The following is an 18,788-nucleotide window of genomic DNA, read 5'->3' as shown; positions in this document are numbered from 1 at the left end:
CCTGGCTCATCAGATCCAGCTCTGCACAAGTGTCTGAAACACACAGGGGTCTGAGGTCCATGTCTCTACAGTTGGTCACATGACGCACATGTAGGGCTGTGTATTGTTTGGAAACATTCTGCATAAATGGATTAATATATTGTGCAAAAATTTTATGTACTATATGAATGAACTGGATTTGTTATTTTGACAATAATACTGTATTCACTTCTTACTTCTTCACTGCTCATTATTCATATAAGGATACATGCCTCTCCACAAACCTGACACGTCTTTGGCCTGAGGGAGGACCTCCTCCTGCTTGTTTCCATGGAAATGTTCTTTCTTTGGCTATAATAATCCACACTAAAATAAAATTCTTCCCCATGGACAATGTTTCCAAGTATGGTTTTAACTAGAGTTCACCAATATCGATAGTGGTATTGAATATCTGCGCCGATACTGAAAAATGAGCCAGATTGGGTAATGGTTCCATGATATCAGTTCAGCCAATATCCTGGTTGGACCTGTTATTGGATATATTAAAACGTTTTACGGGGTGATTTTGCCTAAAACATCTCATAATATTTGAACTTTTATTCATACAAAGTTGTTCTGTTGTTATGTGAAGCAGAAATAATTTACGTAGCACTCTTAGACCTCTTGTGTAATAACTGTGTTTTAAGAAAATAAGAGCCATTTTCAGTTGATATCTGATATCAACAGATACTTAAAGTCAAAGTATTGATGTTGTTTTCGGAATAGAAATCACAGGATCGGTGCATTCCTAGTTTTAAACATCTGTCTCCATGTAATCATGCATGTGTAATATTGTAGTTTTGCAGTATCACCACAAACGTGTAGAGGACTTGAGGTGTACATACCACATCAGCTATGTTTTTGAAAAGGTTCACATTCTTTTTCACAAATGGATCTCTTATGGTAGAAAGAAAGACTTCTCATTTTATTTCCTTAAGAAATCTGCTTCATTTCTACACATTTCAGTCCTCCAGCCTCCAGCCTCCTGTCTCCTACCTGCTACCTCCTGTCTCCTGTCTCCTGTCTCCTGTCTCCTGTCTCCTGTCTCCTGTCTCCTGTCTCCTGTCTCCTGCTGCCTCTCATGTGGCCCCGGTGCCGGTGCCCTGACCTCTCCACTGTCCTGTACATTCAGACTGGAGGAGGATGAGTCTGGACATCCTCAATGGTGGCTCTGTGCTCTACAGGTGCCACTGTAAACTTGTACTTTTTTATAGACCTGCTGCCACTATTCCAGACACTCTCATATTTATCCCAACATGTAAACACAGCAAGCGCCGGGGAATCATTTCATTTGAACTTTCAAACGTTATGCTTTATTTGACTTTGTCCCAAGCAAAAAGTGAAATAAGTGATAATAACATGTCTAGATGTTGAGGACTCGGAGGCTCAGTGACGTGCCCGTTTTGGGTAGAACTGTTGCTAATTACAACTGTGCTGGAGGAGGGAGGGGCCCAGTGCGGCGGCAGCTCTTTGCTTTTTTTCAGTGATGTGAGGGGCAGATATAGTATAAAAGGGCAGGTCATTGTACCAGAGGCAGCATCTCCTGTCTTGTGCTCCTGCCCATAGGATTACACAGCAGCACCGGGAGCTCACTGGTGCAGACACAGCGCTTTTTGCCTTTGGATGCCGGTACGTGCCTTTGCGCTGGTCCATGGAGGATTACTCGCAGCCTTTAGGGACATTTTAAAACATTTGGGAAGTTTTGAAATGGGTTGATTTGAATTTGAGTTGACATTGCATTATGGTTTTGCTTTTTTTTTTTTTTTTTTTTTTACTGAGGCGTATAGTTGTAAATACTTCTGGGCTACTTTCAAATTTTGTAGATTTAAAAAAATAATAATTTCATACAGTTTTGTTTTTTTTAATGCATGTTTTTACAATTTATTTTTTCAATTTGACTTTTTTATTTTTCCATTTTTTATTTTTTTTTAAGAATTTGATTTATTTAAGAAACATTTTATAAATTTTAAAACAATACAACAATTTTAAGCTAAGACACGAGCTACACTAGCCTAACTATCCTTTCTCACCTTAGTTACTTCTATTGACTATTCCCATCACAAACTATTTCCTCTTCTCTCATAACTTACTTTTGCACAATCACATTTGAAAAAGCTTTTTATCTTTATCTTTTGCTTTGGTGTTGTGCAGGTTGGACCAAACATGATGGACCTCCGAGTGGCTTGCATCCTCCTCCTCTTGGGGACCCTGACTGCAGCTCATGGGAAAGGATACGTGGTGAAGAAGGTGGTGAAGGCGGCTCCTCAGTACCAGCCCTACTCCGTCAAAAGCCAAGGTGAGAAAAGACCTTACACAATGTGCTTTTAAGAGAAAAATTGTACATGTAAACATATTTTGGGCAAAACACTTAGATAAGTTAGCATGAATTAAACTGGGGCATCTATCTACTTATGTCTTTTACTTCAAAACAGTATTTTGCATAAAAAAAACATGTATACATTCTGATTTGAGTAGTAGCAATAGCATGTTTGTAAAAAGTATCAACAAAGGCACAGATAGGCTTCTCACTGGAGCGCATTATTTTGAGCCTTAAACTCCGCCCTTACTGCTCCCTGATTTGCTGCAGCATCCAGGCTCCTCTCCAATCATGGTCCGTTTCAACCACAGTGTGCAATAACTCTACAAATTGCTTCAAAGGGTTTATCACATGTCATTTTGGCCGAGTTTATGAGCAGCTGCCTCGAAATGTTTTTTCATCAAGGAACAAAAAATGGCTCCCAAGATGTGTGTCATAAAATCTAAACATATGTATTTATAGAATGAAAACACATCGCCTCTTTTATATGTTAAAAGATATAGTGCCAAAAAAAAAAGTAAACAGGAACATTACACAGAGATTTTTTTCAAAACATCAAGGCCATTTCTGCCAGTCAAATACATATATATATATATATATGTTTTTGTTGCATTTTGATTTACAAGCACTGGAGGTATTCATTCAGATTTGAATGCTTTAACAAAATCCTTGCGCTGCATGAACTGTTGTATCGTGTTATGTATGACTGAAATGCATGTAGAAAGTAGGTTAAGGAGCTGTTATGTGTGGCTAAAGAGCACAATGGCGTTTAATGAGTGGTGTAAGTGGCTAAAGCTCAATGTGGATCATTTGAAATGTAAATTTGAGCACTTGTTATTTCTGTGGTAGAAAGTATACAGCAGTATTTTTAGTGTGACAATTACAGGCACAGCAGTGTGGTTAGTTTGGGTGTGCCTCTGCCCCAAGTACAAACATGTGTGGCTCTGGTGCTCAGAGCCCACATGAAGGCAGCCGGCTCCAGCTGCACTGGCACCAAGTCCCCTGTGTCACTACCTGTGGTGTGCATGGGACAGTCACTCCTCTGCAGGTTCTGGATCACAGCTTCTGGTCAAATAGACACAATGTCCAGCATCTAACTCCTGACTCTTCAGAGTTAGATGCAGGCTAATGAAATTAAGCTTATCTGTCTTTGTGAGTTTCACACAATAAAATAGAATGTTATTATCCCAGTCGTCCAACTGTTAAGTAAATTTTCACTTTTACCATTTGAATGTCTTAAATGATGTGACCACAAGTGGCTTTTAGTAGCTGTGACTGTAACATCAGCAGTCACATGACCTCAGTCATATGACCTCAAAGCATGTGACTGACATCATGTGACTGAACTGGGGTCATGTGACTGGTGAGCGCTTCAGATGTTGGAGTGCCTTATGATGATCTCAGTGTATAAATGTATTTGACTTAGTCTGGTGTGAACCCTTTGCTGTTTCTTCTAGTGCTGCTTTAGACTGACCTGTCCTTGTCTCTCCACAGTGGTGCCAGTGGTAGGGGAGCCTGGACCCCCAGGTGAGCCTGGCCCTGAGGGGCCTGCTGGTCCCCCCGGCCCCCCAGGTGAGAGTGCTGAAGGTCTGCCCGGCCCCCAGGGACCCCCTGGATCCCCTGGAGCACCTGGACGCTCCATCGCTGGCAAACCTGGTTCCCCAGGTGGTCCTGGCAAACCCGGCTCTGATGGAGCCCCTGGCGAGAAAGGAGACACTGGAGCCCCTGGAGCTCAGGGACCCAGAGGAGCACCCGGACCTTCTGGAGCCCCCGGACCCGCTGGACTCTCTGCCACTGGCAAACCCGGACCTGCTGGGCTTCCTGGAGCAATGGGACCCCGTGGAGAGCCTGGCCTTAAAGGACATCCTGGTATCCCTGGACTTCCAGGTCAAAAAGGAGACATGGGGGTGGGTATTCCAGGACCTCAGGGTGAGACAGGACCAGAGGGACCTGCGGGTCCTCCCGGAGCCCCAGGTGAGGCAGGAGTTGGTAAGCCAGGAAAGCCCGGTATGCCCGGTGAGCCAGGAAAGGGAGGTAGCCCCGGCAGGGATGGTGCCCCTGGTGCAATGGGACCAATGGGACCTAAGGGACACACTGGTGCCCCAGGTGTAGGTACCCCAGGTAAACCAGGTGAGAATGGTGCTCCCGGTCTTCCAGGCCCTATGGGCCCCAAAGGCCACCAGGGTGCTACTGGAGCCACTGGAGCTCCTGGAGTGCCTGGTTATGGAAAGCCTGGTGCCAATGGTGAGAAGGGAGAGAGAGGAGCCCCTGGAGCCACTGGAGCTCCAGGTGCTAAGGGTGAGCAAGGTCCCACTGGTTACACTGGTGCCACTGGTCCCACTGGACCCACTGGCCCAGCTGGACCTCAGGGCCCTCGTGGTTTCCCAGGCCAGACTGGCCCTGTAGGTGCTAAAGGAGACACCGGTGCTACTGGACCTCAGGGTATTAAAGGACACAAAGGAGATCAGGGACCTCAGGGACCCCAGGGCAAGCAGGGTTATCCCGGCCCAGCTGGTAATCCTGGAGCTCAGGGAGCCACTGGTCCTCAGGGAATGAAGGGACATACAGGTGCCCCAGGAATCCCAGGATCCCCAGGTATTCCCGGACCTGCTGGTCCCAAAGGACACCCAGGACGTGCTGGTGAGCCTGGCTCTGCTGGTTCTGATGGTGCTCCAGGTGAAAGAGGACCTGCCGGCCCACAGGGACCTGCTGGAGCTCCTGGTCTGAAGGGACATCCTGGTCTCCCAGGTGCTCCTGGCCCTGCTGGTTTGGCCGCCAAAGGTGTCCCAGGACCTCAGGGTCCCCCTGGTCTTCCCGGTGAGCCTGGTGCTGATGGTGCCTCTGGCCCCGCTGGTCCCCCTGGACCTCCTGGTCCTCCTGGAGAGGTTGTCTTTGAGAAGGGTATGGGAGTTAGTGAGGTTATGGTCAAGTCCCCCATGTCTGCCTTCACTGCTTCCCTGGCCACCCCCTACCCCGCTGCAGGCAGCCCCATTAAGTTTGACCAGATTGTGTACAATGCAGAGAACCACTACGACCCAGAAAGCGGAATCTTCACCTGTCAAATCCCAGGCGTCTACTACTTCTCCTACAGCATCCATGTGAATGGCGCACACGCCCTGGTGGCCTTGTACAAGAACGGCCAGCCTGTTCTCTTCAGCTACGACGAGTACAACAAGGGCTTCCTGGACCAGATGTCAGGTAGTGCTGTGCTGCTGCTGGACGAGCAGGACACTGTGTACCTGCAGATCCCCGATGAGGAGGCCAACGGTGTCTTTGCCGCTGAGAATGTCCACTGCTCCTTCTCCGGCTTCCTCATTGCCTCCACGTGATAGGCTCATCGCGCCTGGAGCAACAGAGGGGCTATTCCTCAGGTCACAGTCCTCTCTCAGGTCCTCAGGCAGGGCAGAGGGCTCTTATTTGAGGAATAGTGGCATCTTGACTTGAACATTTACGAGAAACAGGTGCTAAGACGAAGGAAAATTTATTTATAAACCAAGTGATCAGGGCTGGGGCTGGTGCGTTTGTGAGGGGGCAGTATGTGAAATCCAACCGTACAACTGTGCTTTCTTCACTCTGTTTTTCATACCGAATTCAAGTGATGATTCTCATTATGGTGTTTGTATTTGTCTGTTTTTGTACGTTGTTTGGGGCGGGTGACCATAATCTTATTCAACTATGTCTATATGTGACTTACATATTGTGAAACTGTAAGAGTCAAATTGACTTTGGTAAAAGGAGTCACCAGAAAACTGTCAGTCAAGCACAAGAGAGCGAGATGTATCCCTGAACATCCAAACGTCATGTACACCACAATGACTAATAAAGATGTCATAACAACACTTCAGGCTCCAGGCTCTGCTTCAACTATCACAGCTTTAGGCATCTGTTATATTTTAAAGTAGTTTGAAGGTTTTGACACTTTACATGAATTTACAAGCACAAGATTATGGGCTTAATGTAAACACTGAGCACAGCATAACCTTTTTGTTTCTTATGGCTAAATGAAACAACGGTCTAAGAAGCACCAGAAACAGAATAAGTATTTTAGTCCAAGTGTGGACTTGAATATAAATGGCAGTAGAGAAGTAAAGTGCCTAATAGCATCCTAATCATCAAAGCTTGTGAAAATGCATGTCCTATAGCAGTATGTAGCCTCCATATCTGGGTGGGTGCTCCATTTTCCCTCATCAACCAAAATAACATGCACAGTAGGTAAAATTCTCCAGTTTAGGTAATCCTTGCCAAAAATGAGTGATCTGAACGTGGGTCCTGGGGCTCCAGCTCCTGAGAGGTTGTCCCAGGAGCACTGAAGGATGGGTCAACCTCTCAGGAGCACTGAAGGATGGGTCAAATGCAGGGGATACATTTATCTGTGGAATTTACGTAGTTTAAGTTGACACATAACACACCTATATATAAACGACGACGACGACGACGACGATGATGATGATGATGATGATGATGATGATGATGATGATGATGATGATGATGATGATGATGATGATGATGATGATGATGATGATGATGATGATGATGATGATGATGATGATTTTTATTTATAAAGCAATAATATCACCATGGTGACAAGCAGCTAGTTGTTTCTGGATAGAATTCGATATTTGACCTATTCAAAGATGTAGCCTAACTTTTTTTTTACTCTAGAATTATTTAATTTTATTATAAACTGACCACAAATGTAGAGCACATCATAAGCATAATATTTAAGATAGTAGAACTTAAAGGTACAGTATCCGATTGTTATTGTCTCTAAAACCTGCTAAACTAAACTAGTTTAGAACTATTTGCAGTGACACAAAGTTGTTCCTCATTTACCTTATGCGTTCTGAGCCTTCTAATTATTCACCCCGATGAGACCAGTACTGAGTTCTGCTATCACGGGATTAATGCTAACAACAACCAGCATGCTAACTGTGCACTTCCTAATTCTTTGACATTAAAACGCTTTATAATTAGATGCGTATTTTGACCTCAAGAGCTGCTCAGTCAACATATCTGTACTGGAGCAATGGATTTAGTTCCAAATAGCCTACATGGAAACAGGGCCTTTAATTTTTTTCCCCCTCGCTGTCACGTGTGTGCTTTTGATTTCCAACTTTTTATTAGCTATTTAATGAAGTATATGGCCAAAAGTAACATGTCCACCAACTTCCTTATTTACTCAGCACTTAACCGAGCTCATGTCTGGGTATAAACTCCAGAAATAGTGTGGCGTGCCTTCCCATTGGTTTGAAGTGTTCTAGAGCAGGGAGGAGCCGAGCTGAGGTGAGAGGCCCCAGGGCCAGTGGCACGAGAAGAAACCAACAAGGAGGCCCCCAGAGAGGACAAGACTTTTACAGACATGTGGTTAATGCAGCAGGGAGAGGCAGGGACACAAATGGGCCCTTACACTTCCGGGAATGTCCAGGTTCTATTTTGTGAATGCCGACAGAGCGCTGTGTAATTATTGGTGTAATTATATGTTCTCAAGACTTCATGTTCAGTCAGAGGTCAAGACAGAGAAGGATATAAGCCAGTAAATAAAAGTAAGAAAGGAAACAGCTTAGAAACAGACCATTATAATTTAAAGGCTATGTACCTTTACTGTCTTAAACACATTAAATATATATCTGTATAATCCTAATTATTCACTGCGATTAGTTTGTAAATGCTTTTCATAACTTTCAGAGGACTAGAAAATCAGCTGTCAAGGTAAAGCTAACAACCACTAGTATGCTAACAGAGCACTTCCTAATTCTCACACAATAAAACGCCATATAATTAGTGGACTTATTTTGACACAGTGGACATATTTTGACTTCAAGAGTTGCTTTTACAATACTGTAAAATTGTAGTATTGGGACAAGACAAATTTTGCTCAAATACATGGAGGAAAAACAGGTACAGGTACAGCCTTTTAATACAGAAGTGGAGTATTGTTAAAAATTGAGATTTAGTTTGTAGCAAGTTCTAGGGTCTTGTCGATACCAGAACTAATCAGGTTGATTATTTGAAAATGTTAAATCATTTGACTAAACCTAATCAGTGCATATAATAACCCCTGGGGCCTTAGTGCCTTTAAATACACAAGGCCATAGTGCGCACATCCTGGGGCCAGTCACAGCCAGCAGGTCCCTCCACAGTCTGACCAAGAGGGACATACTGAGGGGACATGGGCCGAAATAGCCGGATTCTGTGTGAACACACCCTGCTGCGGTGACGCGGGGTAAATCTGGTCTGTGGAGGAAATACAGGGTTAGAAGTGCAGAGCTGTGGGCACTTACAACACTATACCATATCCACTACAATCTCTGCAACTCACAAAACTCCAACATGCTTTTATGGGAACAAACACTCACTTAAAACGTCTGGCAGTTTCGAGGAATCTTCGAAAGTGAGTGAGATAATTGTTGGAAATTGCAATGAATTTGAAATGAATGCAGGCAAGTTAAGCTGCGAAGATTATAGTGTTTGCAAAGCGACACTTGTAAAATCCGTAGAACTCAACAGGTTTTATAAAGGTCATAATAAGTTTTAACAGCACACAAACAGAACAACTGTACAAATGGCCTACATAAATAAACACCTGGGAGGTTACACAGTATGGCATTAATCTAATATAACTATTCATAAACACAAGCAGGGGATATCACAAGGCCACGTTACAGATCAGATCTGTGGAGAGGCAACCCTGCAAACAGTAACAATGCATCATTTTTCAAGCTATTCTAGACACACAATTGAATAAATACAAGATCAGTTTATGGTATATAGTGAAACATTCCCATCTAATAAATGACATACACAGATGCAATCAGGGGGCTGACTCTGCATCAGAAAAGTTACATAGTGGAGCTTTAACAATACCTAATTTCCGTCTGCAATTAATCACTAAAGCCTTGGGATACTCAACACATCTTAAATTACATCTTTAAAATAAATAAACAGCCTACACCAGTGTACCTGCCTCCAAAGCTATAGACACTGAGTGAAGTGTCTTGCCCAAGGACACAGTGGACTTATTCTGATACAACTTAAAAGTGGTTGGCTCACCCATTGCAAATAAGTAAACAAATAAACAAAAATACATAACTTTTAAACACTTTTTATTACCTCTTTTTTTTAACTATAATTTGAACGGTAGAAAATCGCATTACTATGGAGTGTCATCAAATAAACTTCTGGAGAGGACACAACATGCTATCTCCACTGTGCCCACATGAGGGCGCTCCGGGCCTGGGATGCGCGCGCGGTCCCCACCCACCAGCACCGTGCCCACTCCGCATCCAGATCCATCCGCGCGCCGCCATTATCCATCAATACCCCAGCGTTTAAAGACATGGAGCATCTGCCTCCGCGCTACATTCACCCGACTGCACTTTTCTGCTCAAAAGTATTCTACAGCTTAATCAAAATATTTGCCTTGTCACTTGTGGTTAATTGTAGATTAAATGTATGCAAATATATGCATTTAGGGTGGGATTTAAAGATTGTATTGGCAATGGGGCCTATATTTTGCATGTATTTTGATTTAGTGATTAGCTAGCTAGCAAAACTTGAGCTAATGAGTGCAATGTGATCTTTTAATGTGGGATTTTAACTATTTTTGCCATTAGATAGAAGTTTAAAGCACCTGGAGTTGTTATTTTTAAATATGACCACAAAGTTTAATTAGGTTAGAATGTAAATAAAGACAAAAAAAAAACTGGTCCATTATATTAAGTTAAATTGAGCCACAAAACATAGTGAGAGATACAACTGACTGCCAATGACTGAAAGGGCAAATTGTATCAACTACAAAACTATCATAACCTTTAACCACCTAAACCAGCCACACATTTACAACACCAAGATCTACAAAAGTGCAGAGTCACCACATTTTGATCCAGGGTTTGCTTAAAACATCTCCCAATTTTATTCAATCTTACAAATGGTGAAAAACAAGAAAACGTCATTTACAATGGGTCATCTGTTAAAAACATCAGTCATTTAGGTACATCTCAGCCATAAAACCAGTAATATCAAAGTCTATACAGCGTGCAGTACTTACTATGGTGGATTCTAAACGGAAACGCGACGAGCACCTACGGATATTTTTTTGGACTAAACTCTACTTTTGTTCAATATTGTCATGTCCAGGGAGCGCAGGTTGTAAACGGCTGTGCACTGCAAAAAGACAACATATAAGACATGTTTTTTTCTTGGGTAGTTCCCTTTTAAATATCACATGTGCCTTGACGTTGCATGCACAGCTTCTGTTGCTACATCCAATTGGCCAGCACCGAATACTTGGATTAAATATGTCAAATTCAGCAACGTGTCACACAATCATGGTTTCATGTAGAAAAAACACCCATTCACATGTTCACAAGCACACTCACCCATTCACCCGCAAGCAGGGCATCCGCGGGCGCAGCACCCAAGCACCCATCCACACTGGCAGTCACTCTGAAGATGAGACAACAGTAAACGAACACCAAAACTGCAAAGACGCACATTTGCACAGGTTTAAGTGACTTGAACTCACAGTATTTATCTTGGTTTGAGCTCTGACAAGATATTTTACTAGATCTGGAATTTGGTTAAGATTTTAGTTCATTATATCAAGGTAAAAAAGTGTTCTTGTATCAATAGATTATCTAGCCTTTTCAATAAGAAATAAATCTAGCCAAAAGTCTAGATGCAGTAAATGAATCTCAGCTGGTCAAATCCAGGTAAATACATGTTCAAGTCATTTAAAAGTGGAGATGTTTGTCTTTGCAGGGAACGAAAACAAACAAAAAAAGTCCCTGGTTTTAGACAAGTCCTTCCATTCCTTCCTTCAGCGCTCCGCTCCATCAGCGCTCTGCTCCTTCCTTCAGGTGATGGGGGGGGGGGGGGGGGGGGTAGGGTTACTCTGTGGCCGGGGCGGGGGTTTCGGGGCTGGCTGCTGTCTCTGCCTCGGCTGGAGCTGGGGCCGGCTCAGGGCTCTTCTCTGCTGGGGCGTCCTCTGTTTTGGCCTCTTCCTGGGGCTTGGCCTCCTCGGCTTTAGCCTCTGGAGCAGGTTCTTCTGGAGCAGCCTCTGCAGGTTTGGTCTCCTCTGCTGGGGCATCCTCAGCGGGCTTGTCCCCCTCTTCCGCAGCTGCAGCTCCACCCTCCTCCGCAGCCTCCTCAGACTCCTTCTTGGTCTTCTTGAAGGAGAAGCCGCTCAGTTTGAAGGAGGGCTTCTTGAAGGAGAAACGTTTCTTCTTCTGCTTGTCGTCGCTGGTGGAGGGAGCACCCTCCTCTGGTTTGGAGGTGTCTCCGTTGGTAGCAGCAGGCTCCTTCTCTGGCTCTGCGCCAGCCTCAGCCTTCTCCCCGTCCTCTTTGGGGGCCTCCTCAGTGGGAGTGCTGCCATTGGCCTGGACATCCTTGGCCTCCTGTGCAGTGGGGGACGCATCTCCATTGGTCTTGGCGTGTCCATTCTCCTGGACAGAGACAGGAAGCAGGTTAGAACATGAATGTGTTACATGGATTTCATATAAACAATTGTGCATTGAAAAAACACCTGTAGGCCTCAACTGTAGACATTAACACACATATTCTTCACTCAATTGGATGCACAACTTTCTAATCAAATACAGTTTTCATAATCCAGTTTTTAATTTTGGGACGAAAAGTTTATTGTTGGTGCCACAACACCTGCATCTCAAATGTCAGTCATCCAGACCCATATTCTAAAACGTACATTAACATAACCTATACAAGATATTAAATATATCCTTAAGTCTATGCTGCCATCTAGAAATACATGTAATCACAGGATATGATTTGGGCCACATTGATGCGGGGCTGAGGCCTGGGGTTGGCAGCCAATAGGAAAAAGGCCGAAAACTGCAGTAACATCTGTTACTAGGACAGTGACGACACAGCTCAGCAGTGGGCCAGTCTGTCTGGCTGCAGCGCCGCCGGCTCCCGCTAGAGGGCGCTCCGAGCGCGTCGATGAAACACACTCAATTTGGGAATTTTCATCAATAAATTTCAAAACCACAGCTTTCTAAATGTTGGCTTGGGTTGACTGTGTGAAGCCATTTCCGACCGCTCGCTCCTCTGGTGTGTGTTGTGACAGTTGTATGGAGGATGCGCGCAGTAAACGTGGCTCCTTTCTTCAGTCTGACAACAAAGGCGTGGTGCTTTTTAAAATGGCTATGCCTGTGAGGGCGTCATGAAGCGGCTGCACGCACCTCCGCTCTAAACCAGGTCCTCTAACTCCGCTAAAGCCCAAATGTAACAGGGAGAGTGGGGATGGACACATGCACAACCCCACAGAGCCCAACAGGCGGACAAAGCTCCGGGCTGCAGCCGGCCCTCATTCAGCACAACAGGTCAAATTAACCATTTCATCCGTGAATGAAAAGTGAACAGAGCCTAAACCTCACCAAACACTCATATGCAACAATAAAGCATTTAAACTCAGCTGTAGCTACGGTTTGCTCAATGAACTCAAACATGAGGCCGTGCACTTTCGCTGGAGCCGGTGAACGTGGATGCGCTCCGTGGGCATGGGGCACACGCCATTGTCGCGGCACACACCGACCCAAACTCCTCCGCGCGGGGACACATTCTACAAAGTCCACGCTCGGTTACCTGTCCGTTGGCTTTGGCGGCGACCACGGCTCCTTCCGCGCCGGCAGCCTCGTCCTTCGCTGCGCCTTTGGAGGTCTGTGCTCCCATGCTTTTGCTCCAACAAAGGAAGCCAACCGATCAAATGAATGAACAAAGAGCGCAAGCTTCCACCCGAGGATTCTGCAGCTGTGTCTTCGCACTGAGCCTGAATCCAGCACCAACAGCGAGGAGCCGCCAAGGAACGTGTGTGCGCGCACAAAAACGAAGCTAAAGACGCAAAAGAAACGGGAATTGTTGCTATTTTTTCCCGAGCGGAGTTTGTAAATGGAGAAATTGGCCCCGCCGCAAATGAGATGCGGAGTACAACGCCCAAGTCCACTGATGAATGGGCACTGGGGCTATGACGACACGCGCAGCCCCCATCCGCCAATCACAAGTCCCGAAGCCGGCGGCGGGGGGCGCGAGCGGGGGCAGCGGACAATGGGAGAGGAACAACAACATGGCCAGCTCCACTCCACACTGCTCTGAGCGGCGGATGGATGGACCGGTTCAGGACCGGGACTTTCTGCGGGCGCGTAATGAGAGCAGTCTGGGTTGGTCACTTTTGGCGCACGGTTCCAAAAGCGCATCACTCCAGAACATGTTCACGGCTCCATCTTCACCCACATCATCAGTGGCATAATGGCTGCCACCATGAGGCTCGTTCCAGTCTGTGCTGCTGCCTCGCAACTTATTGATGGATCAAACTCTTTTTCATTTTGTTTTATTGCGAATCAAAGTGCAAAAACAACTCATAAAAGAGCATAAAACATAGACCTACAATATTCGATTTATATCATTCAGCCCAGATGTCAACCAATCCTTCACATTTGTCCCATCTCACATCACAGATATACTTCCAGAAAACATGTTGAAACTTGTATGGTGTTGATTATGTCCTGTAGCCTTTAATAAACAGGCCTATAGATGTATGACTGGAGCTTCAAGGCAAAGTGTACAGGACACTGGATGCTTTTATGTCGTTTGGTCATAATATCCGATATAGGCCTATGCTAAATCTAGTGGCAACAGAATATGCAAAAGGCCTAAATATAAAGCAAATCGCAGTTAAATGTGCTCTATGTAACCTTTCTGCAGGCGTTTTGTCACCTTTCTTAATATTCATACTTGTATCTCTGTATTTTTTATGCAGAATGCTATTAGTCTAGTCCTCAGCACTCCGTCGTTCCTCAGCCAGGATCAGACACGACTGTCCAATCAAATCAGAGACGCGTGTGAAGCGAAGGAGCTCATTGGTCATCTATCATTTTGAACAAAATCACATTTCTCTAACCTCATGTTAACAGGTTAGTGCTTGACTCATTGATTCTGTGGAAATCCACTGTGTTTTTCAGTCCCTTGTTATATATTTTTCTTTTTTCCTTGTAAGCAGCCATATTTGTTTTGATACAGACAGGCCGTCCACCTGTCAATTATGCCCATCTGAATTCTAGGAGGTTCACTGGTGACCACACTCACATCTTCGTAAAGTGTTGGAGAAGTGTGTGTTCATCCCAGGCAAGTTTTTTTTTTTTTCTTTGTCTTGTCAGTATGGCATTAGACTCTTACTTATCTGTGTTGCCTTTCCAAAGACCTGACCTGTAACTTGGCCTGGAGGTGCCAACTACTTGTCTCTATGGGAAAAGATGAGCTTAATGCTATAATGTGGAACATTCCAAGCAAAACAATAGCATATCTATGCAGATAGTACTTGTAACTAAAGTGCATCAGACCAGTCGATTGTTCACAATGTTCTAAAGACGTTTCACATTGTGTCAAATCTGTGGACTTGGTTTAAATACAGCAGGACAGTGGACAAAGCTGCCATTTTGTTTCCTGGTTTTAAAAGTTTCTGCTGCATTTTAACTCTTGAGCAGCATTGTTAGTATAAATGTATTCAAATCTGAAAGTAAAAATATTTCACATTGATTTTGAAACCTAAGGACTAAACCAGGACTGAACCATGTTTGAACCAGGTCTAGACCAGGACTAAACCAGGTCTGTATCAGGACTAGGCCTGAACCAAAGAGACCAAGAAGATTGAAATTACAGATGCCAACTTTGTTTTACCACAGTTAAAATACAACCGTTCTTTTTTTTTTTTTTTCACCATCATCACAACTGTATATGCAACTGCTTAGATCTGATAAAACCCAGAAGTAACTTAATACATGTACGCTACAGACTAACTTAAGTTACTTTTGTAAAATTTAAGTAATACATTGCAGTATTTGATCACACCATTAGAGAGAAAAATAGATAACATGTGCGGTTTCCTTCTCTCATTAGTTATAAATAAATGCAGAACAAATGGTGCAAAAACGAAACTGGTTTATTGTGTCACATTTTTACACTTTCATATAATGCTTCTTAAAGCCACAGTATGTAACTTTTTAGGTAAAAATCAGACCAAAATAAAAGCATGTTTTTTCAATGTGGTTGTGCTTATTGCACTGAAAAATAATGAAAAACATGCAGCATTCCGTTCTGTGAGCAGGCTCGCATCTCCACAAACCTGAATTTTATTTGGCCTGGAGGAGGGCCTCTTCCTGCTTGTTGCCATGAAAATGTTATTCCTTTGGCTATAATCCTCCACAGTGTGTCATAAAACATATCTTTCTCCATGGAGAATGTTCCAAAGTACAGTTATAACTTTCTGTTTCCATTATATTATGCAGGTGACATCCAGAAACTAAATATTCAGAATGCAGTACTCTGATTGGACCATGTAACATGGTAGGTTACATTTTAATGCAGGTATTTGGTATTCTGTGTCTACATACACTTCACTGTATATAACTCTAACTGTATAACTCCATATACACGCCCCCTCCCCTCCTCCCTGTGTATAATCAGACCTTATCATCTGGTATAATGGGGTCTTGTGTTGGCTGAGCTGCAGCTGAGCATCCCGATGCCCGAATCGCATAAAGGCGCTCAGTTCTGGGGTACTCCTCTGCTGCGATAGCCCCGACTCCACCGCTCCCATGCATCCATTCACTGACCCCCCAGCCGTCGCCATGGAGACCGGTCCAAGATGGCTCCTAGAAAGACAGTCAGCATTTGTGGAAAATGAAGTGAGGGAGAAGTAGAGACATGTGTATTTGGGCTGTGTTGTAATCTTTAGCTTTTGGGTGAGAAAAATTGGTAAAATGTAAATGGTCACATTTTTATTTAACGCTTTTCCACCTCCAAGTCTCTCAAAGTGTTTTACATCAAGGAACCACTCACCCATTCACACACACATTCATACAGCAGTGTACACAGACACTGGGGGCGAGGTGTGTTAAGTGTCTTGTCCAAGAACACAACAGCACCATTCATCTGTGGGAGCTGGAATCGCACCGCCAACCTGTGGGTCAGTGGATCTGACCGCTCAACCACTGATGTTTATGACAAGAGCCAACTGAGGTACTGTCGCCCGTACAAAGTTACATTTTAAATTTGTTGAATGTGTAAAATATTTTATAACACAATAGTAAAAAATAAAATAAGAAAATGTGTGGTGAAAAAAATGCAGTTGAATATTTTTTGGGTAATTTTCATCAGGTTCTGTAAGAAAAAAAGGAATTAAATAGTTGACAGAGACCCTTATAGCATTACTCAGTTCAAATTTCGCAGTGTGTTCTATATGTTGTACTCACATTTTATTCAGATTGACCCCTGTTTTGCCTGTAGAGCTGAAAATGAATTGAATATTAGGTAAACTGCCCCCCTCCTCCCTCCCTCTTCTTATAGTTGATGGGGGTGTACATGGGCCAGAGTCATTGTTGACATCCTGATGACATGCACGGCTCTAATTGTTCCTCTGCTGTTGCGAGACAAAGACACAGACATGGTGAACCACATGACCCTGCTGCGCGCCGCTCATTAAGACAAGTCCAACTCATCAGGGCTAATCACTGCACGGCTCATAATGGTACAGGCAACGTGCTCAAACTGCTCTCTGTTAAGCACCGGAAAGTACTGCGTTGAGCTTGTGCTTTACTGCGTTGAGCTTGTGAACTTTAAGCCGTGTTATGATGTTATATCATAATCAAAATAAAAATATAACTTGTGAGTTATGTTGTTCGGCTGTCTCTCTATTGATACTTTCTAGTGACATCAAGCTGGGGGTGTACTGTAATGTATGTCTATGGCGGAATGTTCAGCGGTTACCATGGTGACACCACATGCTCCTCCAAAAACGCATATATACCATCGGTCCGAAAAGAGTTATGAAATTTTTTAGTGCATTTTAACTTTTTCCATGGAGATGTTATTGCTTTATCTGGAATGTTCCACAGTATGGCATTAAACTCGTCTATCTTGCATTTATTTCATTACAGGAAAAAAAACTGTGAGAGGAATTTCGTCTCGTCGTCAGATCGGACACGTGACTTGGTTTGCCGCTGTCACCTGCTTGTGACATCGACATCAAGCTGGGGGTGTACTGCATGTATGTCTGTGGCGGAATGTTCAGCAGATACCATGGTGACACAAAGTTTTTTGGCTAAATAATTAAATAAATAACGAAAAACAACACATTTTCAGGAGCCCGTGATGAATACGAGCGTTCGTTGTCCTATTTAGGAGTGTGATTTTCAACAAAAAGGTGAGAGTGAGTAGCTGAAAAGCTGTTGGCTAATGCTAGCTAACTCGCGACTGTAATTTTATGTGTGATGTGAGAGACTTGTTTAACAGTGCAAATCGTCTCACCTGTTGTAATTCCTGCTCCTGCCAGTCAGACAGTGCTAAAACAAAGCTCAGATTTAACTCTAATGTGAGTAAGAGAGCTTCAGACAGAGCAGTGCCTCTAGTTAGCATCACACCCACAGAGAACGTCGATGACATCAGCTGCAAAGTATCAAAACAGACATGATATATTCAGTTCCACCTCATGACATTGTTAGGTGGTGATCCAGGAAGTACTGCTCCAAAAAGCATATATAAAATTGGTCCAAAAAGAGTTCTTGTAATCTTTTAGTGCACTAATTCACTTTTTCCATGGAGATGTTCCACAGTATGGCATTAAACTTATCTATCCTGCATTTATTTTTTGTAAAGGAAAAAAATCATGCATTCTTACTGAGAGCGTTTTTTATTATCATCGTTCATACAATTTTGTGCCAATAAAAAGCTTTAGGACAACTGCATAAACTGTGAATTTATCAGAACCAAACCAACCAGAGGAGCAAAACATATAAAGTAGTGCCAATATCCAAAATAATATCCAAAAAAGTAAAAAAAAATATGCATAAAAATTTGTTTGCCCAGTGCCCACGTTCCGAGCCAGTACAATCAGACCCATTTTCATTTCAAACTAGTTATTTATTCCTTTCCTGATTTGTGACCTTTTCGAAACATGTCACTGAAATCCAAATTCTGTGATGTGTTTTTTTGTTTTTTCTGGCTGTGCACAAACAACTATCAAAACCAGTGTGCCAAATGTCAATGCCATGTTTTTGCTTCTTGGAGCAAAAATAAATAAATCGCTGTATCTGATTTTTACGGTCTTAAACACATGAAAAACAGAACCAGTGATCCAAAGCTGTTCCTCACTTATCTTATGCATTCTGAGCTAACGACAACTAGCATGCTAACCATGCACGTTCCTGATTCCTGGACAATAAAACGCTTCATAATTAGATGCGGACAATACACAAAAGACTTATTTTGACCTCAAGAGCCACTTAGACGACATATCTGCACTGGGTCGAGACACATTTTGCACAAATACATGTTTAGTACAAATCAGCATTATAGGAGTAAGTGGTGTATTGAGCTAAGCATTTGCCATAGAACCAGAGGATAGCCAGTTCGCCTTACTGCCGTCATTGCGTCACTGGGAAAG

At 43.6% G+C, this 18,788-nt stretch overlaps 2 protein-coding genes across 2 annotated transcripts; one reads left to right on the top strand and one right to left on the bottom strand.

The window, feature by feature from the left end:
- Nucleotides 1-1,541: 1,541 nt before the first annotated feature.
- Nucleotides 1,542-6,174, top strand: col10a1a (collagen, type X, alpha 1a). The gene is made up of 3 exons (XM_033988600.2): nt 1,542-1,647; nt 2,170-2,314; nt 3,830-6,174. The coding sequence occupies exons 1-3, from the start codon at nt 1,642-1,644 to the stop codon at nt 5,662-5,664; spliced, it is 1,986 nt and encodes a 661-aa protein (XP_033844491.1). The 5' UTR covers nt 1,542-1,641; the 3' UTR covers nt 5,665-6,174.
- A 4,036-nt stretch (nt 6,175-10,210) lies between these two features.
- marcksb (myristoylated alanine-rich protein kinase C substrate b) lies at nt 10,211-13,375 on the bottom strand. The gene is made up of 2 exons (XM_033988308.2): nt 12,938-13,375; nt 10,211-11,778 (listed from the first exon to the last, which is right to left on the bottom strand). Exons 1-2 carry the CDS (start codon nt 13,022-13,024, stop codon nt 11,224-11,226), a joined length of 642 nt encoding a protein of 213 aa, XP_033844199.1. The 5' UTR covers nt 13,025-13,375; the 3' UTR covers nt 10,211-11,223.
- Nucleotides 13,376-18,788: the final 5,413 nt, after the last annotated feature.

The sequence above is a fragment of the Periophthalmus magnuspinnatus genome, chromosome 22, assembly GCF_009829125.3.
Source record: "Periophthalmus magnuspinnatus isolate fPerMag1 chromosome 22, fPerMag1.2.pri, whole genome shotgun sequence".
NCBI lineage: Eukaryota > Metazoa > Chordata > Actinopteri > Gobiiformes > Gobiidae > Periophthalmus > Periophthalmus magnuspinnatus.
This window is presented reverse-complemented; position numbering and strand designations above follow the sequence as displayed.